Source organism: Penicillium brevicompactum (assembly GCF_028827555.1).
Source record: "Penicillium brevicompactum strain IBT 35665 chromosome Unknown utg000001l_segment0_segment1, whole genome shotgun sequence".
In the NCBI taxonomy this organism is placed as follows: domain Eukaryota; kingdom Fungi; phylum Ascomycota; class Eurotiomycetes; order Eurotiales; family Aspergillaceae; genus Penicillium; species Penicillium brevicompactum.
Genome location: NW_026623204.1, coordinates 158946 through 184417, shown reverse-complemented (window position 1 = coordinate 184417; position 25472 = coordinate 158946). Strand labels below are relative to the sequence as shown.

The following is a 25472-nucleotide window of genomic DNA, read 5'->3' as shown; positions in this document are numbered from 1 at the left end:
CCTACGATAGAACAGTGTCCCCTACGAGCAGTTTAGTCTACGGTGGCTATATGCTCAGACCAAGGACATCTACATCTGAATATCGACTTTATTGTGGGAGAAATGGTAAACATTTGTAAGATTCATTTCACTGCATGAGGCACCCTCAGCGGCCAAAGTCGAACAAGGTGATTTGCTCGCCATTGTGAATAGAATCGGTCAATCGAAGATAATAAAGTGGAATTTGGGTGAAACCAGCAATGCCACAGGACTCACTTTCAAGGTGCTGGAATAAAGCACTTAGTGTGATGAAGTGCTTATCGCATCCACGGTTGATGCAATGGTATGGTTTGGAGCTGTGCGCTGGTGAGTTCCAATGCATTACCAGGGCAGAGCGAGTCCGAAAGCCTTTTGAGCAGAGACTACACTTCCACTGTCCGCCATTGTGCTCTCCAATGTCGGTCAGAATGTTGTCAATGTCGAGGTTTTGAATTTGGCGAGCGAGGGTGTCGCCGTTCGTGTTGCTTTTCTCGCAACATCCTCCCTCAAGGTGATGGAAGGCACCGCTTGCAGTGACAAACTGTTCCTCGCAAAACTCGCATTCAACATGCATGTCACGGTGGATCTTTGGAGGGATTTGCTATATGTTGTAGATGTCAGTTTAAGTAGAGTAGATCAGGGAGAAGACATGATGGATTACGGCACGGTAGTCCATCGGACTGTCAAATTGTCTGTTGCATGATAGACGAAAGTCTTGGTGCTTCGTGTCGCGCAGGTGCTGATAACGAGCAAACGGCGAGGAGAACGAGCGAGCACAGCTAGTGCAGCTGAAATTCGATTGGGGGGGACATGGTTGTGACGAAAGGAAGGGGATTCCCGAAGTCGAAGTGTGAGAAGAAGGAAGCAGGGGAGTCATCCAGCAACGATGAGGCTAGCCTGACTGAGTTTGTTTGCCTCTCCCAGCACGTTCAATTCTGTTTGGTAGAACAATTGAAGTAGCCCTTCTTTCTGTTCTCCAGGATTTTCAATGCAAGTCAAGGATTCTTCTGTGGATGCATACACACAGCATTCATGCAGTGACACTAGTACCTCACCCGAGGTATTCACTATCTTGGCTTTCTCTTTCATGCAGAGTATTTGTTGGTAGATCTTTTGGGGTATCGTATTGAATACTCGAAGGGACCAGGGAAAGAACACCGACCTGAGGAACAAGTCTGATCTGACTTGCTCCCGAGGGCGTCCGCCAGCCTTATGAGGCTCTGCTCTTTTCGCTGCGCTGCCAGCGCATTGTTTTTGGGATATCCCAATCAACATTTGAGGGGCCAGAGAAAGAACAACGACCTGAGGAACAAGTAAAATTTGACTTGCCCCTGAGAGCGTCCGCCATCCTTGTGAGGCTCTGCTCTTTTCGCTGGGCTACCAGCTGATTGGCTTTGGATAGTTGCATAGACCACAAGTCGAGATCGACATGGGTACTCCCGCATATCCCACGCCAGGAAAAGCCCCTGGGTGAACTCCTTTTTTCTGGAGTATATCGTGCTAACGTTGCTGCGACCCGCGTCGCTTCCGGGAGCAGATAAAGATGAATGAATTGCCCAACCAAGTTGGTTGCTTTAATAAAAATCGACAAACTGACTCCCAACATGAGGGAGGCATTCGGATGGAGTCGAGGGGCCAACAGAGCATGCGGCTGCACGTGCTATCAAATGCAGACACCAGTTGACACATAATTGATCAGAGGCAAGGTACAATCACATAAAGGACGGCAGTTGTCCCCATTGTCGACGATCTTATTGCATGATTGACAGAAGTATTCTCGTTATTAGTGTTTCTCGTGCGAGTGTTGTTCGAACTTGGACATTGGATGTTGAGACCATGTCAGAGGCTGGTCACGTGCGACCCCCTCTTAGCAGAATAGCTAGTTAGCTGAATGCATCATCTTTACGCTATTCTGCTTCCAGACCGTAACAGACCGACCGCAATTGTTGCGTCTGAACTGGTAACCTTCATGACGACTCACAGCTTTCATATGCTGACGTAGAGCAATTTCGCCGCAAGACTCTCGAGTGTATCCAGGAAACTGGTAGAGTGTGAGACTGTTAAACATTGAATAGTAGTAGTCGTAGTAATAGTGATTAACGTCCGGCTGGCATGACAGGATGTGGAAGGTAGCAAGGTTAAAAATCACGATATTTAGGCAATTTATACATGGTCTTTGCTAGACATCTACCAATTGGCCTAATTTAGATCCCTTCAGATTAGTCTCAGTCTCAATATCTAAGATGAGGCCAAAGCAAGGCCAAAGTGACTGATATCTCGGCGCTGTTCCGATCCCGGTGATCCGTACTTGTACGGCATGGAACAGCCCACCATCTCCACTATGATCTCATTGCCGAGACACCTGTACAGCACATCTCGACCCTTCACTTCTTCCAACCCCAACAATCATGGCCAATTTGACACTTCAGTCCAAGCACAAGCTCCTGTCGGGACATGAGATCCCGGCACTGGGATATGGAGTTGGTTACCCCGCAGACAGAGTCATAACTGAAGCTTACGTGAATAGGTCTATATGATGTCGGTTTCCAACTTGCCAAAAAGAGGCCCAACTAATAGCGAACAGTCCTTCATCCGCAACCGAGAAAGCTACAACCGAAGCTCTCAATGTTGGGCTCCGCCATGTATGAAGCCTGCCGCTAACAGGATGACCAACGCTGAACATGACAGGTCGATTCCGCGATTATGTATCGCAACGAAAAGCCATGCGGTAAAGCCATTCAGAAATCCGAGCTGGATCGATCGGAGATCTTTTTTACGACCAAAATTCCCCCGGAAGCTATGGGCTACGAGTCCACGAAGCGGGCTATCAACTCGAGTCTGCGGGAAGCAGCCCAAGACTACTTCGATCTGTAAGCGATTGTCCAAACTACAAGGACCGCACTGACAACCCTAGCATTCTGATTCATGCTCCCTACGGTGGCAAGAAAGCCCGCCTAGGATCCTGGGATGCGCTAGTCGAGGCCCAGAAAGAAGGCAAGACTAAAGCCATCGGTGTGTCCAACTACGGTATCCACCACCTCGAAGAACTGGAGAACTACATCCATGGCGGCGGAGGTGGCCAGATCGATGTCGGCCAGTATGAATTGCATCCGTGGCTCGATCACTCCGATATTGTGGAGTGGTTGCAGAGTCGAAATATTATCGTTGAGGCATACTCGCCTCTTGCACACGGAAGTCGACTGAGAGAGCCAGTCTTGGGCTCCATCGGGAAGAAGTATGGCAAGACGCCGGCGCAGGTGTTGATCCGCTGGAGTTTGCAGATGGTGAGTCTAAATTCCCTTAGGAGGCCTGAGGCCAAATTATAGTTGCTGACCATCCAGGGATTCGTGCCGCTGCCCAAATCCGCTACTCCCCAGCGCATTCGGGAGAACACCGATGTCTTTGACTTTGAGTTGGCAGAGGAAGACATGAATTTGCTAGACACTGGGGAGTATGAGCCCACGGACTGGGATCCGACAGTTGATTCGGATTAAAGCAGACAGATAGAACCTGTGCTTTGAACGTTGGAAGTATATAGCAGAAGCAAAGCGAAGTATAGCGCGAAGCAATTAGATTTGTCAGAGCCGCCGCGGGGTCGCCGATTAGCAATCCACTTTTCTTGATCGCCAGGCCTCCCAAGGTTGTCTTCTTGTCTTCCTCGTAGATTTGCCTTGCACAGTCCAATCATGAAGCTCATTCTTTCTAGTTCGTGAGTGTCACGAGCCGTACGTTTTATCCAGGGTCTAACCTTTCGCAGGAATATTATGCAAGGGCGGCAGTCCGTGATCCGCCATCCGCTCCAGAAATCCAACGTCGAGCTGATCAACTCCTTGCGCTCGAACTTTCTTTCCTCGCAGCAGATCGAAGCCGGACAAATAAATGGTAGCGGGAAGGCGCCTGCGTGGACACAACAAGGCGAGGACGGGCTCTACATCCCCGCGATCGATTTCTCACAACCCGGACTGGCCGAGGAGCGGGACCAATACGATATCACAGTCAAGCTATTCTACCTGCCGGGAATTCCGGTCTCACGACGATGCGCGCACACTCGAGAGGCGATTGATTTGGTATTGAAAGAGCTACATGTGAAGTCCATCGACCTATTGATCGTGTCCTTCCCGGGGATTCTGTTCGACGCCGACGATGACAGCGAGGAAGAGGACAATGCAACCAATGGGGAGGACGACTTTGACAGCATGGTACAGACATGGCGAGTGCTGGAGACACTTCACGAACAAGGCATGATTGCCCAGCTGGGCGTTGCGGAATTCGGATGCGACCGATTGGCCCGACTACTGCAATACACGCAAGTCAAGCCGTCAGTCGATCAGATCAACCTGAAGGACTGCTGCGTCGTTCCGAAGTCTCTGATCCTTTATGCGAAACAGGAGCAGATTCAACTCCTCACTCATAACGATTGCCATGATATCCTGCCTGTCGGCACAACGCGCGAACTGCTCGGCCCCGCGGAGAAAAGCGCCGGCATTCTGGCTTCGTCCCCGGATGCCAACGACGGTATCAAGGGTGATGTCGAGCCGCAGTGGGTTGTCAAGTACACGGCCGTTGTAAAGGATCGTGGAGTGGTTGAAAACAAGGGATATTTCGCACTGGCCGATGTTGGCACATGTGTCAAGCAATGAAAGTCGGTCCTTTCTCTTCTTTTTTGTGACGTGAGCGTGGCGTTATTTTTCATTTAAGATTAAAATCATAGCTGGGAGTTGCATCAATCTCCGAAAATTTTTTCATGGCTTAACCAAGCATGCTCCTCTTGCGACCTCTCATGCGCACATCCTCCAACCTCTTCAGCGCAGAAGGTGCCCCCTTGTAACTATCCCGGTATCCAACGATCAAATCCTCCGCTAGCGTCTCGGATCGCGGATGCGTGCTAGCAATGGCGCGCTCGAGAACATACAAATCCACCGCGCGGTCCTCATCCTGCGCACTCTGCGACGCCAGCCCGAAGTCAATCAGCACAACGTCACCGTCCAGCTCAGTATCATGATCCGCCTTGCCTTCCGCATCCGCATTCGCATTCGCAAAGGGCCGTAGCATCAGGTTACTCGTAGTCAGGTCTCCGTGCACGACACCCGCCTTGTGCAGCGCACCGATAGCAGCGCCCATTTTTCGCATCAGGGCGCGCACGCGATCCTCCTGCGCCTGTGTCTGCTCGTCGTTCAGCGTGGCCTTCTTCATCCACGCTTCCCATTTTTCAAGAGCGACGCGCACAACGTCACCGTCGATCCACTCCATCATTAACCATGCTCCGCCCCATCCGCCGTCTTCTCCGCCGTGGCCCTCCCAGTCCAGGGCGAGGAGAGCGGGCACGCTCACGCCTTCACGTACTAGTTTTGCTAGACATCTGGCTTCCTGGGTGATTCGTGAACGGGTGAGGCGGCGGTCGAGAATGGGGTGACGGTAGGGTTTTGAGGGGCGGATCTTCAGTGCGGCGGGTGTGGAGGGGTTCAGAGAAGTGGTTTTGTAGAGGTGGGCTTCGGCGCCTTGGGTGAGGAGTATTGGTGGTGGGGTAGTGTTGTTGAAGGGAGAGGGTAGAGCTGGAGGTTTGTATTCTTCCATTGTGGGAGTGTGGAATGTAAAGGTAGAGCGTAAAGTGCAGCAGTGTAGGAGTGTTGTTGGATTTGAGATTGAGAAAAAGTTGTGGGGCTCGGAGTATACGCGATGTTTCCACCGTCTGCAATGAATCACTTCTCTTTTTGTTAATCTTGAGTTGATCCATAATGATAAGTCAATTGTATAATCATAAATAAACATAGAGAAAATGACACTCGAATATTAAGGTAAATCGAAACCCGCGGACGTTGCAGTATGTATGACCCTTGATGGGCGCCTGATGTGGAAGTTCCACTATAAGCCCCCAATGACCCTATGTACTTTGCCCATTGCCGATGAATGTAGCTTTCAAATTAAATGAAGATCCGGTCGAACATTAGCCAGTCGACAAGTACCTGTGTACATCCTCTCAAGTATCGACTGCATCACCTCGATATCAATCGACTCAGCCGCCCAGTGCTTCATCGTCCTTATTGAGACCCTCACCAACGCGGCCCAATTATGCGGAATGCGCACTTGCCAGGTATTTGGAATCTTCACAGCCTCTAGCTGATATAAGACCGCGGCAATTATATGCAGTGCGCAGCAGAAACTGGCACGTATAACGTTCCAAATCCACTCGTGTCGGAATTGCCACCAGTAGTTGGGGATCACCTCAACACAGCCATCAATGGCCTTCTGGGCGAACTCGAACACTTCTCTCCACATTTCATGCTTGTTTCGTATGAAGGCAGGCATTGTATGGTAGTGCATTGCGAGGTAGAAGTTCGGCCGGTAGATTCGCTCTGAGGCCATGACATATCGGCCGCGGAAGAAGAACTTCAGGTCTGAATTGCCTTCTTTGGATTGAATCCCTGCCATTGATATTTCATACCTAGTTTTTGGTTAGTTGAATATTGTTTTGTGTCAGAGCATATACTAACCAGGATCTAACAACGTGCTCAGCTGCCCCTGTCTGTCGCAGGAGGTTGGGGATATCCTGAGTCCATCTTTTCTCTCCGTGGCGCCACATGTCTGCGAGAAGGTCATTTGTGGTCCGGCGGTTACAGATAGTTCCGATATAGAATTTCCATCCTTTTTCCTCTTCGTTTCCGTCTAGTTCAAACGTGGGCTTGACGTTGTATCCTTCTCCCTCGTTCATATCATACGAAGGAGTGGACTTGGGCGAGAATTTGGGGAACGGGTCTGAGTAGCCCAGCCCTTCAAGACCGCTACTCCACAGAGGAAGCTCACCCTGCATCTCACTGGAAGGAATTAGTGATGGTCATGCTGCCACACAGATCGGGTGAAAACATACTGCTCCGCTTGAATGCATGACCAGTATAGACGGGACTCTAAGTTATGGTAATCGTCATCCGCGGTCCACTGTTCTCTACAAAGAGACCGCAGACGGACTTCTAATCTGCAAGACGCCTGCTGGAAGCAAAACCAAGCTTCGAGAGGACGCAAGGCATGTCGGAGGTAGCTTCCTGCGAGTAAGAAACACTGTATGTCTGTAGGAGAGGTGTGTAAAAAGCCGAATCTCTGCTTAGCGGCGTGGAAATATGTCTCAGCCAGGTCCATATTTGCGTCTGACATTGGTGGCGTAGGGAGTGTGTCCAGATTGGATGGAATCTGTCCCAGCGGGACGAACACAGACGATGTACACGAAGCCAGCGCGCACACTAGCAGCTAGTGGGGACTCAAGTTAAGTTGACTCTCCCGGAACCAAACGGGTCTTTACGACTTACCACTTGACATGACGGACCATCCCATCCAAGACCTTGGATAGTGACCTCTTTTGCAAAGCGGTCTAGGTTATCGAGATCGACTAACGGATTTCGCCGGTGGCATAACACAAAGTACTTCTTACACAGGTTGGGGATCTCATCAACATAGTGCCCGATGCCCAACTGCCGAGGTTGCTGCGCGTTTTGGGACCTATTTTCGAGCGAATCAAGCAGAAAGGACCGAATGTGCTTTTCGGCTTCAGTGATGACTTTATTGAAGATCGGCCAGCGGAGCATATGCTCCCCGGAGCTGGCTATGTAAAGCAGCCGGGGGTCATGCTCCATTGCGCGATCTTCAAAGCTCGCGCTGCCATGCGAGGTGATCCCCGGATCAGCCACGGGGCTAGTGGTCTGCATGGCTAGCTCAAAGAAAGATTCTTTGAGCGAGCGAGTTGAGGAACTGGTGGAGCCGCCTTCTGACTTGATCTCCTCCAAGAGTCCGGCGATATGGTTCAGCCGCTGCATGACCTCTTGATTGGATGGGTTTCCGGGATCGAAGCCAGCCCTGTCTGAGTTAATCTTCGTCCGCTGCATTATCGAGTATCTTACTGGTTCTGTTGGGGGGGAGGTCTCGGGATAGTTGCACTCGACCCCCTGCACGGAACAATAGCTACAGGTCGGTCTGGCATTATCGCAGCGAGTTTTGCGGAGCCGACAGGTCTGACAAGCAGTCGGAGCTCGGGTACGAATTTCACGCTTTCTAGCGAGTTTTGGATCGCCGTAGTCCATCTTCACCTATAATCCGGCGAGATTTCGGGGAGATCGGGGAGCGTGGGGTGAAGGGGGAAAAAAAGGAAAAGTCAAGTGCGACCCAAGGGGATAGTAAGGCAATACCTCCAGTGCCCAGAGTCTAGAAACAAAGAGACGCTTCCCAAAACCACGGTTGTGGCGCCGGATGAAGTCCAGGTTGTGAACAAAGAACTCGAGGAGATGAACCCCTACCCGACTGCAGGGGGTTTCACGATGCTGATTGGAGGGCAGTGCGCTATACCTTTGAGGTCCTTTCCTTTTGCTCTGTGGCCTCCCCGAAGGATTTCTTTTTTTGGGGTCAGTTGCATCTCAGGGAAATACGAGACACTCCACATCCCAAGGCTTCGTGATTTGGATACAATCCGAAGAGAAGCTTGTGCCTGGATATTCCGTCGAGTTGGAAATTAGTCTCAGGACTGCACACACCCCAACCCTTTGTTTTTTTATCTGGATCTCCATCTGATGCTTCTTTTTTCTTGGTCGGGAGTTTGGTGTGTTTGGGGAGAGAGAAAGTGAGTTGTGGATTGCCGTAGAGATCGGAGACCCCCCATACACCTCCAGGGCTGCATCACACATATGAAGCGTGCTCTTCGGGTTTGGAATATGCTTGTAAGCACTTTGTGCAATAGATGCAATAGATGCAATAATAATGCCCAACCCTATATCTTCATTCTCCCAATCTCTACCCCAGATCTAAGTATAGATCAGAATGTGAAACACATTCGTCATTTAGCAATGAATAGCGAGCAGATGGAACCAAGCAGATGCCCAGGTGACCATAAGTAATTTATCACATTGGTCGGGCAATAAATTAAGGCCAAAAGAGTTAAAAGAAGGTGGAACTTCCCTACCCAGCGGTTGGTGGCTTAGCGGTCAAACACTACCACGTCCACGTACGCCAAAGCATTAACATCACACTCAGATCCGAGTCCTTGAAAATGAATACAATATTGCACAGGTTTTTGTTGCTCAAAGGGTATATCCAAGGATGTCCCCGTGGACATCTCCTTGTACACCCTGCGGTAGTTGTACACACTTTCAACGTTTGGGTTCATTTCAGTTCCACCACAGCCCTAAAAGGATAGAAGGAAATTGTGAAGAGTTCATAGTATTTCGTCAAGTTGACCAACGCTCAGAAGAATAGCTCGGTAGTCTGATAGTGATAGATACATGTACAAGGCCTTACCCGCAAGGCCAACTTGTTAACGCCAGAATAATGCAGTGTCACACACTTCATCGGACCTTTTTCTTAGGCCGCCTGGTTAAAGGCGCCTCACAGTGTTCGGTCCACACATCTTCGAAGACCGTCTTCCGTGGGCCAATCTGGCCTTGGTAGAAATTGAGCTTACGCACAACCTCCATGGCACCTGTACCCAACGACACCGTCTTGCCCATGATGATACATTCCGAAACACCCTCAATCAGATCGGTACGACCAAGGCCACCGGCGTCGAACAGATGATCAGCGGTCTTCTCGAACGAGGCGAGCTGAAGAACTGAGTCACGCATTTTGGCGAGACCGAATCGAGTGATACCCAGCACTTCACCCTTGTAGGTCATCACGTCAGCCAGGAGTTGCATGTGACGAGGATCGATGTCCATGTCCTTCATGACCTCGCTGATTTCCGTAACAACGGTGCTTCGTGCTGCCTCGATACCTAGAACATCGCGCGCCTCCATGATGTTGTTGGTTCTGGTTCTGAGGCCGTCCACACCCATGGTAGTCATACACTCCCTCAAACCATAGCCTTCAACAAGCAGAGTGTTCTTTTCGGACTTCTCGTCTGTACGAATGATAGCACGAGTGGCACGCGGGTGACCCAGAATTTGAATTCCGGGGAGAAGGCGTTTCAGATGCTTGAGACGCAAGAATGGATCGCTGCTAGTGGCTGCAATTTCTGTTTTGGAGAGGCCCACCTTGGTGGCTGGGTCGAGATCCATGTGGACCTTGATCGAAGATTGCTTGTAAGAGAACTTGAGATCGCTTGCCTTGAAGCGCTTGTGTGTCTTGATTGTCTGGACAATCTGCGGCGTCGTGATCTCGAGCGAGAGGTCTTCAATTGTTTTCCAGTTGATGACCACCTTGATATAAGCCTCATCTTTGGTCCAAACATCTGTGACGGAGTGAATGACGTCAGACAGGAAGGTCTTCTCAATTCGTCCCTTCACGATACGAGCGGCGATGGTGCTGTCCTGGGTGACAAGCTCGCAAGCAACGACGGGCGTACTGATTTCTTTTGAGGCGTTGATAATTTCCTTAATACGGGGAACACCCTGGGTAATACTCATTCCAGCGACACCGGCGAAATGGAAAGTTTTCAGTGTCATCTGTGTTCCAGGTTCACCGATAGACTGGGCACCGACGGCACCGACGGCATGACCGGGCTCAACCTGGGCTCTCTTGTACTTCAACAAACAGGCAGTGATGAAAGCCCTCAATGTGGTTTCTGTCAGTTTACCGGTGTGATCCAGGGCTTTTCGGCTTCGCTGGTCGGATGGGTCAATGTCTCCACCTCGAGAAATAAGCTTATCGGCCCTCTTTGACACGTATTCTTCGATTGAGTCAAGGAAGTCACGAGCACTTTCAAACTGATCGATGCCGTGGTCACTGCGATCCATATATCCGAGAGAATTGCCAAGCAAGTCCTTGCGGGTCAGCTTGGCACGTTCCTTTGAAAGCATGCTCTCGCAGACTTCCATCATTTGTTCTGGGAGTAGACTTGGCTCGTCGTTGTTGTATGTTGTTGATTCGGAATGAATGAAAGTTCGGTCGAAGTGGACGGGTTTAGCTTTACCCTCCATATCCACAGGATCCAACTTATCATCACCATACTGGAATTGGACGATGGCAGCAGACGAGTTACGAACTGTGTCATCATACATCGACGACAGATCCTCAAGGGATTTCATCAGACGACGAGACATGTAACCAGTCTCAGCTGTCTTGACAGCTGTATCGACCAGACCTTCACGACCAGACATAGCGTGGAAAATGAATTCAGGAGGCTGTAGACCGGAGAAGAAACTGTTGCGGACGAAACCCTTTGACGGCGGCTGTCGGGCGTTCTTCGGGAAATGAGGTAAGGTACGATCCTGGAAACCGTCCTGGACACGCTGACCACCAATAATTTGTTGACCGACGAGGGCAACCATCTGGGACACGTTGATGCTGGAACCCTTGGAACCGGAAGTGGCCATGATCAGGGGCGAGTTGTACTTGCTGAGTTGCTGGATACATTCGTCACCAGCTTGCTGACGAACTTTACTCAGGATACCGGAGAGCTGGTTCTCCATGGTTTGCAATTCGTCACATCCAGGGTACTTCTCCAGGGTACCGGCTTTGTACTTGGCAATGACCTCGTCACAAGCCGCATAAGCTGCTTCTACCAGGTCATTTTTAGATTGAACAAGACCTGCGCTGGGGTAGACATCTCCAATACCAATGGAAAAACCGATGTTAGTGAACCATCGAGCAGAAAGTTTTGAAAGACGGTTCATGCCCTCAGCCGCCGCAGGGGGGCCGTAATCTCTGAGCATGATGTAGAAAACGTTGTCTTTCTTTCCGGAACCAATCGTAGACTTGTCCATAACACCGCACATAACCTCGGAGTTACGAATTACAAGCCAGCCATCATTGGGGTCCAAGTCCTTGGGACGTCCGTCCTTGGGCTGCTTGAATTCACGGCATGCAGCATCCAGGTTCACTTGAACAGGGTCAGACATATTAGGACGCATGAGAATATTGAAGACCTGTTTTCCAGTCCAGAGCATTTGAGGCTTCAGAACGGATGGCGGAGGAAGATCAAATCTTGTCTCAGGGCCAAGCATGTAGAGACAAATCTGCGAGAAAGAAGCACGGTCAAAGAAGTTATCTTTGCTGCTGAGAATATAGGCGGCACTGATGAAATCCTGGATGGCGGAAATGATGGGCTCTCCGTTCTTGGGCGTAGCCAAGTTGTTCTTCACACCCATGAGTTCCATAGCCTCTGCTCGTGCCTCTTCTGTCTGGGGGACGTGGAGGTTCATCTCGTCTCCGTCGAAATCGGCATTGTAAGGATTGCAGACACACTCGTTCAACCGGAAAGTCCTGTGAGGGCGAACTTTGGCAAAGTGGGAGAGAATACTGAGCTTGTGAAGTGAGGGTTGTCGGTTGAACAGGACAATGTCACCGTCTTCGATGTGACGTTCGACCATGTCACCCTCTTGTAGCTGATCGGCCATCCATTGGGTATTTCCGTACTTCAGCATCTGTTTGAAGCCGGTTCCTTTCTTGATGATGACATTTGCTCCGGGCCATTTGTTGCTACCATTGATGACTCTTTGTTGCAGCTTCTCCTTGTTATATCTGGTCACAAGCTCAGGGTAGGTCATGTTCTTTGCTACCAGTTCGGGGACTGCAACCTCATCGACACGCAGGTTGGGATCGGGTGAAATGACGGTTCGACCGGAGAAATCAACACGTTTTCCAGACAAATTACCACGGAAACGACCCTGCTTTCCCTTCAGGCGCTGCACAAAGCCTCGAATCGGTTTTCCGAGATCCGCTTTATTGAGGCCAGGGACATCACTGTTAATGTACACAGCAATCTGAAGTTGCATGTAGTCCCAACATTCCATGATGGTCTGAACAGGAGCACCCTTGAGCAGGGCATTCTTCAAGTTGATGTTACTTTGAACAATGTCACCCAATTTGGCAGTCAAGTCATCTTCTGTAGAGGCACCATCTTGACCCACGGAAGGTCGGATGCACACTGGTGGGGCCGGAATAAACTGCCACAAGAACATCTCGGGACGTGCTTCCTTCGGATTCATGCCGATCAACTCACAATCGGAGTCTGACATTTTCTTGAAAAGCTTCAGCACACGAAGAGCGTTCATGTCGTCCTGGGCTTTTTTGAAGTGCTTCTCCACCTCGGGATTGGCGCCCCTAGCCTCGAGGAAAGAGTTGTCGAAAACATCTTTACTGATGGGGGTTTGCTTCTTCATAGATGTCGAGGCATTGAACGCACGGAACTTGTCGTGGGTAATCTTCAAAGCGCTTGTTCCAGTCTTTTTCACCACACCATTGATCGCTCCACAGTATGTGCACTCGCGAGTTTTTCGACACCGTTCATTGATGCGTTTCACAATCTGGTTTCGTCGGAGGTTGTCAAGGCCCGGTCGGCGCATCTCGCGCAGATAAGACCGGCGCTCCGCTTCGGGAAGCAAAACATTGGAGCATTCTTTGCAAATTTCCTGAAGGATCCCGATAACACGCTTGAAATAGCCGACGTGGAAGGAAGGAAGAACCAGCCGCACATGACCGAAGTGACCGTTGCAATCTTTAAGATTATGTCCGCACGTCGCGCAAGCGTCAGTCTTGTTCGAAATACCCATACGTTGGTCGAGAGGTCCATTGGAGACAACTGTTCGAGCCTGGTCCAGGTCGAAGAACTTTCGGTCGGAAACCTCTACCACTGCTTGGCCGACAATGTCATCGTTGGTTCTATGGGCACAATGCTTCGTTAGCGATCAAGTATGCGACAAACTCCCGCAACAAGCATATGTGAGTGGTCTGCGTACAAGACACCAAACTTCAATTCTTTGATCACCTTAGGAACACTGTCAATGACCTGGGCTTTGCCCAGGTCTACCTGCGCACCCTCTGGAGGCTGCATGGCCGTAGTCAAATGCGGAGCATGGCAGGGTGACTCAAGGTGATGCGATCGGCAAGGCGAACGTCAGTCGCCAGTAACACAATTCTGGGCTCGAAGAGGAAGTGAGCGGGACCCAGGGTAGAATTCAATTCAAGTCAAGGTCACAGAACCTCCGCGATCAGACAAGATTCGGAATTTCCTAGAGATGAGCGGCGGAAGAAGTTGTCGGACCCCCGCCATACATGGAACACTTTTTTTCTGCCGGTGGAGCTCTCACCGCTACCACAAGCAGCAAGCAGCTAATGTATGAACTCTTTGGACTAAACGAGCGGTTTTTTGCATTGGCCACTCCCAAGGTCTGTACTGGGCTACTACAATCCTAACCAACATTGTCTTCAAAGATAATTGTGACATATGATAATATACATTTTGTTCTTAATTTACATTATTTTGCTAAAAATGCCTGGAAGGCCTTGTGCTCAATAACCACGTTTCCAACAGCCCGCAGCTTCTTGCGACCTTCCTTTTGCTTCTCAAGCAGCTTTCGTCGGCGGCTGACATCACTGGCATGCAATTTCGCCAGCACATCCTTGCGGTATGGTTTGATGGTCTCACGGGCAATGATTTTCTTGCCGACGGCGGCTTGGATGATGATCTCGAAAAGTTGCCTGTCGACGTGCTCCTTGAATTTGGTGACCCACAGTCTTCCTTGTCGATTCACCTGACTCAAATGCATGATTCGCGCCACCGCATCAACGGGTTCTTTGTTGACGAGGAGTTGAAGCCGGACAATATTGCCCGCTCGCCATGCAGATTCCTCGTAGTCCAAACTGGCATATCCTTTGGTGCCTCCTTTCAGCTTCCCGAAGAAGTCATCAACCAGGTGTGCCAGTGGTATCTGGTATTTCATGATGACCTGTGTAGATGTGAAATACTCGATGCTCTGTTGTTCGCCACGGTTGGCCTCGCAAAGCTCAATGACCTTGCCCAGATATTCTTCTGGGAATGTCAGGGTAGCCAGCACGTACGGCTCTTGGACTTCTGCCACCTTGAGACGTGCGCCCTCATCGTCAGGGAACTTGGCAGGGTTTGTGATAATGTCCTCAGTACCATCTCGGTATATGACTTTGACGGGAACGGAGGGTGGTGTGATGATGATGCTAGCGCCGTGCTCCTGTCGCAAACGATCTTCAAAAACAGAGCAGTGAAGGGTTCCCAAGAAACCCATACGGAAACCGGCGCCCAATGCATCCGAAGATTCTTTCTGCACTGTGATACTTCGATCGTTAAGGATCAGCTGATTGACACTGTCCTCCAAATGCTCGAAATGGTCCGCATTGACAGGGTATACTGCCACGAACACCATGGACTTTGGCTCTTCAAATCCAGGAAGTGGCTCAACCAGCTTTTCAGAGCCGACTCGAGTAAATGTGTCACCGATCTTGGCTTCCTTACTCCGTTTCATGCCTGGGTTGAAGTAGATATACCCAACTTGACCTGCACGGAGAACGGTCTGCGCGGTCTCGGTTGGATACATGATTCCAACCTCACCGACGTAGTATTTGAGTCCAGTGACAAAAGATATCAGTTGTTGGCCTGCGCGCACTTCGCCATCGAAGACACGAACGAGCAGGATCACACCTTTGTAGGCGTCATACCAGGAATCCACAAGTAGCATACGGAGAGGTTTCTGTGAATCACCGATAGGTCTAGTATGGTCAGTAAATGTAGTTTATGAGATGGCCAATTGGTAAACTCACGCAGGAATCTTCTCCACTACTGTTGGTAGCACGGCTGGGATATTCAATCCGGTCTTCGCCGAGACCATGACTGCGTTATCTGTATCAATCTCGAAGGTGGATCGCATCTGTTCCAAAGCCCGCTCTGGATCGGATGAAGGCAAATCGACCTTGTTGAGGATTGGAATCAATTCAAGACCCTGGGCAAATGCCAAGTAGAAATTGGCAACTGTCTGCGCCTGCACACCTTGACTGGCGTCAACCAGGAGGATAGCGCCACCGCAGCTGGCATAACTCCTGGATACCTCGGCGCGGAAATCCACATGGCCAGGGGTATCAACTAGATGTAGCAAGTAATCCTCGCCTTTATGATTGTAGATCATGGTACACGTCTGCGCTTTGACAGTGATTCCGCGTTCTCGTTCAACATCAAGTTTATCCAGCACTTGCTTGTTTGTTCCAGGTTTTATGGTGCCCGTGAATTCGAGCAATCGATCGGAAAGTGTGCTTTTGCCGTGGTCAACATGTGCGACGATGCAAAAGTTGCGGAAACGTTCGATTGGGATCGCGAGGATTCGGGCCTCGAGATCGGCATCCGGTTTGATGGGAATGACTTTGGAACGCGCATGATATATTGTACTTGTCGAGAAAGCCCGATTAAAGCTATGTGAAAAGGCAGTTGGTCGGAGGTGAGCGGCCTGGCATCTCGGCGCTGCGCTCAGCCATCGGCCTAACTGCAGACATCCTCGCATTGGGACTTCCGCGGTGGCATAGAAGCTGACAGGATGCAAGGAAAGACGAGATTTCTCGGTACGATAAGGACTTTCAAAAGCTAGTCGCAGGGATCTCGTCACAATCTGCGGAGAAAAAACGGACGCGCGGGTCACCGCCTTCATTGATTGCTGCAGTGACTATCGACATAAACAAAGCACTCCCACTTCCATCTTCAGTTCTCGCCCATTCCACATCATGCCCGATCCCAAGGACAAGTCTAAGGTGCACAAGCTTTCCATCAAAGGTTTGTTGCTTCTTGCCTCGTGATATCGGTTGTACAAAGCTCATACCATTGCAGGATCGGCAAAGCTTGTGTCTGAATTCGTGAGTTACTTGCTTTTTATTACTCAATACCGTTCGAGTGCTAACGACTGCTAGTTTGAATATTCAATAAATTCTATCCTGTAAGTTTGGGTCCTTGGTCAGTTCAGGACACGAGCTCACTGCAATTGGTTTTAAGCTTCCAACGAGGAGTATATCCCCCCGAGGATTTCACAACGTGAGTATTGCTTCCCATGATTTCCACGGCATATGCAGTACGCTAATTAGTACCAGGATCAAGAAATATGGCCTCAATATGCTCGGTTCGTGAAACGTCCACCGCCCGATCCCAGCCCTCCTAACCTCAAGCAGTTTCCGCCGACGACCAGGTCAAAGCCTACATCAAGAAGATCATGTCACAATTGAAAGAATGGATGCAGGGTGGGAAGATCTCAAGACTTGTGGTAGTCATCACAAGCAAGGAGACTGGTGAACATGTGGAGCGATGGCAGTTTGATGTATGCTCTCGCCAATACCCCTCCTCCGAGTCAAATGCTAACCAAATTGCGCGGAATAGGTCGAGATATTTGGCAAGAAGTCCAAGAGCAAGAGCTCCCAAAAAGCTGGGGACAAGGAAAACAGTACCCCGGGGTAAGTCGATCGCCTAAGAACGCTGTTCGAGCGACCACTGACTTGGCATCACAGAGACGCGGAGTCCCAACCAGCTGAGCCTGTCGAGAAGACAGAAAAGCAAATTCAAGAGGAGATCCAGGCAATCTTCCGCCAGATCACTGCTTCGGTCACTTTCCTTCCCGTTCTAGATGGCGATTGCACCTTCAATGTCCTTGTCTACGCCGACGCCGATTCAGACGTCCCCGTTGAATGGGGCGACAGTGACGCCAAGGAAATCAAGAACGCCGAAAAGGTGCAATTGAGGAGCTTTAGCACAAACAACCACCGAGTGGGAACTCTGGTCAGCTACAGACTGGCGGATTGAGCTCGTGGTTTATCATTATGATCAGATACGAAGGATGTGGTATGGATTGGCGTTTTGGGACATAATCAAGCTCACTCTCGCAGTTTTGATTTTCGCGATCAATTCTGTCGGGCTCCATCATTTTTAGCATAAGACCATGGCAAATCCTCTCGCTTCGAGAACCATTCGTTGCGATCTTTTCCTCCATCATATCGAAGTAACTCCAGTACGACGTCCTCTAAATCCATGCTGGAGAACTCATCAACCATCTCAGGGAACCAGCCCCGTTTGGTTCGCTTGCTCCCCAGACATTCATTCACGCCGTAAAGATCCATTTTCCAAAGCCCAATGCCACTCAGAAGTTCACCGCGCACGAGACTCTCTGATGTTGTCACCTCCTCTGGTGGGTTCATGCCGATCACCGAGACTTTCTGTCCGTACACTTCTTGCCCAAGGTCAACAGGCAGAAGTCCCACAGCTGGAAAGTGACACTTCATGAATCGAGCCCGTTTGAACTCGTGGGTGACTACCGTGACTCGCTGCGGGTAGACCCCTGCATATTCTTTGAACCGAACCAGGGAAAACAGAACATTTTGATATGAGTCTGTTGCTCTATTTTCTGCAATCACCCGAGAAGGGTCAAATGGGATTCCTGAACAATCCTGAAAGTAGTTGTTGTCTTTTGCTAGATTCTATCGATGATGAGCGTTTCTCCCATGGGAAGTGGCACTGAAATGCTTACAAGGTACGATTGACCTTCGCTCAATCTAGTCCTGGGCTCCTTCGTAGGTCCGCTGTGTTAAATTAGTAGAGTTTTTTTGGGGGGGGTATAGGGCTCGTTCTATGTTCTTACCCAGAAAGAATTAACAGGCCATGAGGGTCATCTTCGAGGGCTTTAATACCAGCTTTGAGATGGTTGGTGAAAGTCGGCGTTTCACCTTTCTGAAAGGGTTCTATTACCCTGCATTTGATCAACTTGCTGCTTTTTGACCTGGAGCCTGTCTCCGATCCAACTGCAGAACTAACCATTCATCCTCCGAGGCACCGTGATTAGGGCCCCCACTATAGATGGCGTGGCAGCAGACAATAATGAGATGATTGCAATGAGCAAGGCTCTGAGCAGAAGAAACGGCCATATGTAGAGAATTGAATAAGTCTCATCGATGAGTTTTAGAACAATACAATGGGCGGATGAACGAACCACCTGAGGGTCGATGCCTCGGGCGTCTGGGGGGGCATTGCGCACAGATCCCGGGTCGTGCCCAGTTGGCAGAATTCTGTCAACGGCCCTAATGCCGGCTGTTAGGGTTACTCATATATATCCTCAATCAAGCACATATTGGAAAATTCCAAGTTGTAGTAGTGGAAATTTTAGCTCTAGAAATTGAATCCCTCAAATCATTGAATGATAGCAGGCGAAGGACCCCAAAGCATTGATATGGCATCAGAGTGAGGCAGTTGTCAATGTTACCACGCCGTCTGGCACATCGACCATCTCCAAGATAGACGGATCATCTTGAAATTCTTTGCTCCCAATGACTTCCTTCAGCACCATGTAGACACTCCGCTCAATAACTACGGCCAAAGGATCACCCACGTCTCTGGCACTCAGTACCTGAGCAAGATAGCGCAATGTAATTAATGCATTCTCGTCTTTGATAAGATCGAGTAGAGCAGGGATATAAGTCGGCTGAACAGCTGGCTCACTTCTTTGACCGTCCAAATTGAGGCTTTTTACCAGGGTCTCCCTGATTGGGTCCTCCAAAGCACACCATGCCCCTTCATAGAGAAAAGCTTTCTCGGCCGTAGTCACATTTCCCATACAAAGCAATCGAATCAAAGCGCGGTCTTCAAGCTTGTCTTCAACATGGTATACCCGCACGTTGTTATCTCGGAGTAGCTCTGCCCGTCGTATCAAGACCAGATCATACCCACTGCGAACAGTCAGATCACCGGCAATGATACCCTCGCATGCATCGTAGACATTGCGATGAGAATCAAAGATTGGATCGATGAGTTTTTTTTGCGCATGTCCAATCCATATGCCCCGCACCGCCGGCAATATTTATCAGTTGCTCCATGAAGCGGAGCCTGAAGCTGCGGCCATGGCCTTCCATTTTCAGCAAACCGGTTAAACAAGCCGGGACATTTTCCGCCTGTGCCAATTGGCCAAAGTTGAAAGTTGCACTGAGCTCGATACCACGAATAATATCGTCTCTGTCTTGATCGGGAAGCTCATCTAGCTTAGTGAGGAGGCCAGCTTTGCAAGCTTCAAATAGAATGGCATTGTGGTTAAGACAAGAGATATCCACCCCAGTCTGTGCGCAGCAATCCGATGCTAATTGCGGATCTTTCCCTAGATCGTTGAGGATGATTGATGTGATCAATGCGGCTAGGGATCTCCCGTTTGTAATAACTTGGGCATAATATTCCCGAATCCAATCAAAGGATGCTCTCGTCAACTGAGTTTCGCCCGGTTGTGAAGCAACAAAAGTCTCGTATTGGTCTGTGTGGATCCAGCGCAGGGCTAGGACTCCCACTAATGTGCGGTTGACTTCGTCGAAATCTTTCTTATACAAAATGTATGATGGAGACGGAGTGCTCGGAGGGTCCCATGGCCCTTCTCGGATAGAGTACGCCCGCCGCAGACGATCAATCTCTTGGGGAAACTCCTTGTGCACTAGATGTAGAAGCTCTTCGTTTGATCGAGCAAATAAAGAGTCCGGTGTTTCGCATGCTGCTATCAGGGATTGAGCTGTAGGCATGGTTGTAAACGTTGTGCACCATATGCATAAGCTGCGCCGGTGATGAGTCTAGGGGGAAGACCCTTTTGTCATTGGCTCGGAGCTTGCTGTTTACATGAGAATGACATGGGAATTGCGTCGAGGGAGAAAGGGAAGGGGGAAAAAAGATAAATCCTATGAAGGAATTGATAAGAAACTAATTGTACATTTCGGTCCCTTTAACAACAGGGCCATGACAGCTCCTAATATGACCCTCGCTGAATACATCCGCAAATGATCCACGGCGAGATGACAAGAAATGAAAACGCCTGTGCTCTCATGCAAAGGATTTCGCAAAATCAGAATGTGCCCAGCCCATGAAATGCATCAAACGCCAGCCAGAGAAGACTTCTGAGTTGTAACCCACATTCATGACCCAGTAAAACTAGAATGCCCAAGGCAAGAATGCTTAGATAAACAAGAGAAGAGTAATGAATACCAATGCAAAGAGCAGAAAAGGGTATTGCTCGGAAAGAAATCGTGCGACATTGGGTTTAAAGTGGATCGTGACGGTAAGTGCAGTTGTCGCCTTTGCGACACATGCCTTCGGCCCAGAATTTGCAGGCAACAAGTCCTACCTTGTACTATTTCAGAGTTAGTGAGTTCGTCCTCGAATGATAAGCCGCCAGGGTACTCACGGGCTTGTCGGTGCTCTTCGTTCGTTTCGACCGGCTCCACGCTGGGTCGAAATCGTCATAGTGACCGTTATCACGACCCCGCTTACGCTCTGGGTCATCGTAATCATAATTCTGCTGCGGGTAATGAGGAGCAGCGTGTTGCTGGTTCTGTCCGCCAAATTGCGAGAACATAGCGCCAAGGTTAGGGGCCATTGCTGGCGGGAATTGTTGCGGCTGAGTGAACGCAGCCGGTCCCTGCATTTGTTTCATGACATTCAAAATTGCGTTGAAGTCAATTCCTTGGGGCTGGGGTGCGGCAACTGGTGCAGCTTGTGGAATAGTTGGCATCTGAGGCGGTGCCTGTGGTTGTTGCTGTCGGAACATGTTGATCGTCTTTTCCAGATCGGGTTGGGCTGGCTGTGGTGGGGGAGGCGGAGCTGGTGGTTGGCCTGCCGCACCACCCTGGATAATCTTCAGCAGGTTGGTGATATCGATACCATTTCCTGCAGCGTTTGGTTGCTGCGGTTGCTGCGGAGCCGCCGGTTTGGGATTAATGAAGGCATAGTAGCGTTCTTGTCTAGCTTTAACGAGGTCGGGTAGTTCACCAAAGGGAACCACATCTGGAACAATCTCTTCGGGATCCGGGATTGGTGGTTCCTTTGGCGTATCAGGCATATCGGCAGGCGAAGTGTGGAAGACCATGAGTGTGGTGGCCTCTCGGTGATCTTGAGCTTCTTTCTCTGGGCTTGCTGGCACCAGTGGACCACCGCGCTTGATGAAGTTACCGTCCATGGGTGCTTCAAAGTCGTAGTCGATAGCTACAATTGTCAATTGGGCTTCGTTATCAGTTTTAAAAATGCACTTACTCGAGATTTGATAGTCGTCAGTGAACGCTTCCTCACGAATGCCTCCCAGATCTTCTTCTTCGAGTTCATCTAGATCTTTGTGCAGCTTGAGAACACTGCCCTCGCCCTTCACATCTCCCAAGCTGCGCATTGACCCATCGCCAGGTCCTAATTCTTCATCGGGATCATGAGTGAAGAGCCGAACTTCAGTGAGGTCATCGTCGGGTTTCCAAGTCACGCGTAGTTTGCGTCGCTCTTCCTTGCGCAATCGCTTAGTGCGTTCCTCTTCAGTCTCAGGGGGCTGGTCTTCAACGGGCTTAGGAGCTGGGGCTTCCTTTGGCTTGTTAAGATCCGCCATAAGGTCCCCGAATGAGAAAGATGGCTTCGGTGCCGAGCTCTTTTCCTTTTCACTGGCGGCGCTATGGATAGGTTAATGAATTGTAGTTTGGAATGATCTTTGCACGAAATACATACTTTGGTTTTGCGGCGGCAGCGGCAGCAGCCCGCTCTGCATTTGTGGTGCCAGGTCTTTTTGAGGCCGAGCTTAGAGTACCGAACAGACTTGATGGTTTGGGGGCGACAATGGTGGGTTTGGGGCGCATGGCGGTTGCACCAGGTAGCTTATTCATTTGAGCTCCCTTGTTCGACCCAGGCGCAACTTTGCCTGCATCCTTGGAATTGCCTACAACGGCCATTCGCTTCGGTCCGGATTGCAACCCGCCATCGACTTCTCGAGCTCGTTTCACGCCAGCGCTATCGGTTGGGACGCCCTTGGTCTGCTGGTCTTCCTTTGTAGCCTTGTCGTTCTCCATCTTGCGTTTTGTGGAAGCTGCGGCGTTGTCTAAAATCTTTTGTGTGAGATCTTTCACTTGTTGGCCGCCTTTCTTGATAAACTTGGGCAACAACTTGGAGAGATTTGTTTTCACCATCAAGTCTTCAGACAAGCTTGTGAACCGAGCAAAAAGCTGTTACATTGTTAAACGAGTCTTCAACGAGGTAGATGAGAATTGGCATACCTTAAGTAAATTGATGGTCAAAGTACCAGCAAAGTCGGTGGCTTGGAATCGATCCACCAAGAAAGAGTACAGAGCTGCCACCACCATGGGGTGCTCTCCCAGCCTACATGATATCAAGCATTAGTCACGTGAACAGCATGATTATGTCGAATGATGGAAATTCAAGTAAACAATCCCCCAGAAGATACCGCGCAGCTCCCTTTTCTAGATGGATGCTGGGCCTCATTTGGTTATCACACGTGACAAAGATATCAGAGAATCTTTATGAACCAGACCAATTCACTTTTTGGAATGCAATATCACGCACTGTGTCTGTGTTTGGAACACACATATTATAATCTGGCCTTGCCAGCCCGCAAACAGGATAACAACCCATATTTCGGTGATGGCAAGACCGTCTTATACGGCTCTAGCAGAATTTATGGGAAATTTTTTGTAGCTTCAAGCTTATACAGCTATCACGGCCATAGGATAAGGGGCAACGACAAGGGTAAGGGGAGGGGATACATACTTCTCAACAATATTAGGATGACCCATCTCCAACGTGGTGGTCGCGATTTTGTCCATCATTCGGCGTTGTGAGGTCACTTGCTCTTTGAGTTGGGCTGCCTTGACGTTATCGCCTTGGTTTTCTGCCACTTTCATGGCCTGGACTTGTTCCTTCCAGACATCTCTAAGTGATTTGACGAGATCTTTGTAGGCTACCAACGCAGTTTTCACCTTCTCGGGTCCTGGCCATTTGTTCCGTGGTGACCACACAGCCTGGACAGTGTCAAACTGTGCCGCTGCTTCGGGCTCTTTCGGGCGAAGCGGAGGGAGAGGTGACGGCTCATCGGGAGCTTCGATCTCAAGTTCTGATTCATCTGAGCTTTCACTCTCGGACCTAGAAGATGTTTGTTTTGCGATCTTTGCGCCCTTTGCTGTAGTCTTCTTTGTTTGACTTTTGGGTGCAGGCTTCTTGTTTGTTATCACAACCTGGGGTGTTGGCGAACCTGTAGGCATGTGTGCTGGATGGCCTGTCGACGATAGTGGATGTTGAACTTGAATACCATTCTGGTAGTAATCAAAAATTCTAATCACCGGAGAATTAGTTTCTGTACTGATGCCGACTTAAGATAGGACAAAGGCTTACTGTTGGCTTCCCGGTCTTTGGAAATCCTGTTCGATCCCCTGTATGAAATTGTTTTGCAGAGGCTGCTGTTGGCTGTAAGCCTGAGGGGAGTTTAGGAACTGAGGGTTTATCGTGACATTAGGGTCCGAGTCCGGGAAATCATTGGTTAAGTCGATGGTGTTCTGCTGTCTGGTGTTAGGTTGATGATCGAGATTGCCGTGTACGTGAATAACAACTTACCAGCATCTCAGAGGAGTAGCCTTGGGGCAACGGATAAGACGGAATCGATGATCGTGATTGCTGCTGCGGTCGTGGCTGCAGTCTCTGCTGGGTGTGTTGTTCGGGGAAGGAGTCGGAAAGGCTTGGTTGTTGCTGGAAGTAGTTTGTGGAGTAGGAGTATTGAGGGAATGCCGAGGATTCAGACGCATTCAACGGACGAGAATCGAAATTGATCTGGCCTTGCTGGAATTGCGAAGGGGGGATCTGGTACTGAGGTGATGCCCCGTAACCTCGTTGTGGGGCTTGTTGCAAAGAGTTTGTTTGCTGCCAGGGTTGGTGGAGGGAGGAGTAAACACCATGGCTCGGGTCTGGTCGAGGAGCAAGCTCTCTTGCTTGTTGTTGAAACACAGGATGATCCCAATCGATACCGAGCGAGGGTTGGTTTGAGCCGAGCTCGTGCTGCAGTGGAGGCTGCTGGAGCTGTTGGTCGGGGTCGGGGTACGAGGCTTCGAGGGTATTCCAGAATTCAGGGGGCATTGAACTGTGGTTATTGCCGGGCAAGCCCTGCATGGGGTTTTGAGCCGATTGCTCCATGTTGACCGCAGACAGGATGTCTGTCTCTCTAAGCTACTATGAATCCTCGCACAGTCACGTGCATGCAATGTTTATCGTGTTTACCGCTTTCCGTATTGGGTGAGTTGAGTGGGGCGGAGATCGGACGAAAGCTTTTCCCGCGGAATATGCACGAATGTGATTGGTCGTTTGTGTCACGTCACGGCAAAAAAGGAGTTGCTGGACTGGAAGAATTGATAAGGATTAGACACCAATTCACGTTGATACTGCTTAGGATCCGCAATAGATGCATATGAGTACTGCCGTACCTTAGGGTGAAACAGATTGCTTCTTCCGCGAAAACTTTTGTGGGGTTTACCAATGCCTTAGGCATCAACTTTCTTCTCCAGTACCAGCAAGTCACGGTGTCGTCCTTGGGCATGCAGCTTAATGACGAAAGCTCCGCAGTTGCGAATACAACGTGGAAGTATAGTAAGATGGCCCAGGATATTACCTCCAGTTCTCTCTTGTCCTTTCTGTGTGTCCTTGCGATCCTTGCAATCTTGGTTTTGTAACCTTTCCTCACTTTCTCCTTTCTTTTGGTGCCAGTTCCTGCAGAACTTTCGCTGTCCCTTTCTTAAGTTTTGTCTCAAGAGATGTCCTTTCGGAATCAGGTCAGAGATGAGTTCTCATACGAAGGGCCACTCTATAGCCATTCGCTTTACGAAGAAAAAGAAGAGGGGATTGGGGAAGGGGTTTGAAAGGGTTAGAGATGATGACTGAGGTTGGGTTGAGGTGAGAGGAACTTTTGAGCGGTTAGCCGATGGTACTGTATTGT

General features: G+C 49.8%; 9 protein-coding genes across 9 annotated transcripts; 3 read left to right on the top strand and 6 right to left on the bottom strand.

Annotated features, from left to right (window-relative positions):
* Positions 1-145: 145 nt before the first annotated feature.
* Positions 146-592, bottom strand: N7506_002502 (Zinc finger C2H2; the record flags this gene model as incomplete). Its single annotated transcript, XM_056951797.1, has 1 exon — positions 146-592. One exon carries the CDS (start codon positions 590-592, stop codon positions 146-148), a length of 447 nt encoding a protein of 148 aa, XP_056814948.1.
* Positions 593-2426: 1834 nt separating this feature from the next.
* N7506_002501 (aldo/keto reductase family protein) lies at positions 2427-3512 on the top strand (the record flags this gene model as incomplete). The annotated part of the gene is made up of 5 exons (XM_056951796.1): positions 2427-2545; positions 2603-2660; positions 2707-2888; positions 2933-3302; positions 3360-3512. The coding sequence occupies 5 exons, from the start codon at positions 2427-2429 to the stop codon at positions 3510-3512; spliced, it is 882 nt and encodes a 293-aa protein (XP_056814947.1).
* A 192-nt stretch (positions 3513-3704) lies between these two features.
* Positions 3705-4658, top strand: N7506_002500 (putative gamma-cysteine synthetase regulatory subunit; the record flags this gene model as incomplete). Its single annotated transcript, XM_056951795.1, has 2 exons — positions 3705-3727; positions 3776-4658. 2 exons carry the CDS (start codon positions 3705-3707, stop codon positions 4656-4658), a joined length of 906 nt encoding a protein of 301 aa, XP_056814946.1.
* Positions 4659-4767: 109 nt separating this feature from the next.
* On the bottom strand, positions 4768-5592 carry bud32 (serine/threonine protein kinase BUD32; the record flags this gene model as incomplete). The annotated part of the gene is made up of 1 exon (XM_056951794.1): positions 4768-5592. The coding sequence occupies one exon, from the start codon at positions 5590-5592 to the stop codon at positions 4768-4770; it is 825 nt and encodes a 274-aa protein (XP_056814945.1).
* A 342-nt stretch (positions 5593-5934) lies between these two features.
* On the bottom strand, positions 5935-7889 carry N7506_002498 (fungal specific transcription factor domain-containing protein; the record flags this gene model as incomplete). Its single annotated transcript, XM_056951793.1, has 4 exons — positions 5935-6460; positions 6510-6830; positions 6884-7257; positions 7317-7889. 4 exons carry the CDS (start codon positions 7887-7889, stop codon positions 5935-5937), a joined length of 1794 nt encoding a protein of 597 aa, XP_056814944.1.
* A 1449-nt stretch (positions 7890-9338) lies between these two features.
* N7506_002497 (DNA-directed RNA polymerase III core subunit RPO31) lies at positions 9339-16232 on the bottom strand (the record flags this gene model as incomplete). The annotated part of the gene is made up of 4 exons (XM_056951792.1): positions 9339-13564; positions 13675-13756; positions 14229-15450; positions 15502-16232. The coding sequence occupies 4 exons, from the start codon at positions 16230-16232 to the stop codon at positions 9339-9341; spliced, it is 6261 nt and encodes a 2086-aa protein (XP_056814943.1).
* Positions 16233-16449: 217 nt separating this feature from the next.
* N7506_002496 (spindle checkpoint protein MAD2) lies at positions 16450-17512 on the top strand (the record flags this gene model as incomplete). Its single annotated transcript, XM_056951791.1, has 8 exons — positions 16450-16498; positions 16553-16578; positions 16633-16658; positions 16715-16753; positions 16810-16838; positions 16888-17033; positions 17093-17166; positions 17221-17512. The coding sequence occupies 8 exons, from the start codon at positions 16450-16452 to the stop codon at positions 17510-17512; spliced, it is 681 nt and encodes a 226-aa protein (XP_056814942.1).
* A 98-nt stretch (positions 17513-17610) lies between these two features.
* On the bottom strand, positions 17611-20256 carry N7506_002495 (DUF218 domain protein; the record flags this gene model as incomplete). Its single annotated transcript, XM_056951790.1, has 7 exons — positions 17611-18183; positions 18234-18285; positions 18345-18452; positions 18518-18553; positions 18693-18790; positions 18963-19393; positions 19545-20256. The coding sequence occupies 7 exons, from the start codon at positions 20254-20256 to the stop codon at positions 17611-17613; spliced, it is 2010 nt and encodes a 669-aa protein (XP_056814941.1).
* Positions 20257-20768: 512 nt separating this feature from the next.
* N7506_002494 (uncharacterized protein) lies at positions 20769-24676 on the bottom strand (the record flags this gene model as incomplete). Its single annotated transcript, XM_056951789.1, has 8 exons — positions 20769-20858; positions 20913-21709; positions 21758-22155; positions 22211-22701; positions 22753-22855; positions 23264-23824; positions 23885-24048; positions 24104-24676. The coding sequence occupies 8 exons, from the start codon at positions 24674-24676 to the stop codon at positions 20769-20771; spliced, it is 3177 nt and encodes a 1058-aa protein (XP_056814940.1).
* Positions 24677-25472: the final 796 nt, after the last annotated feature.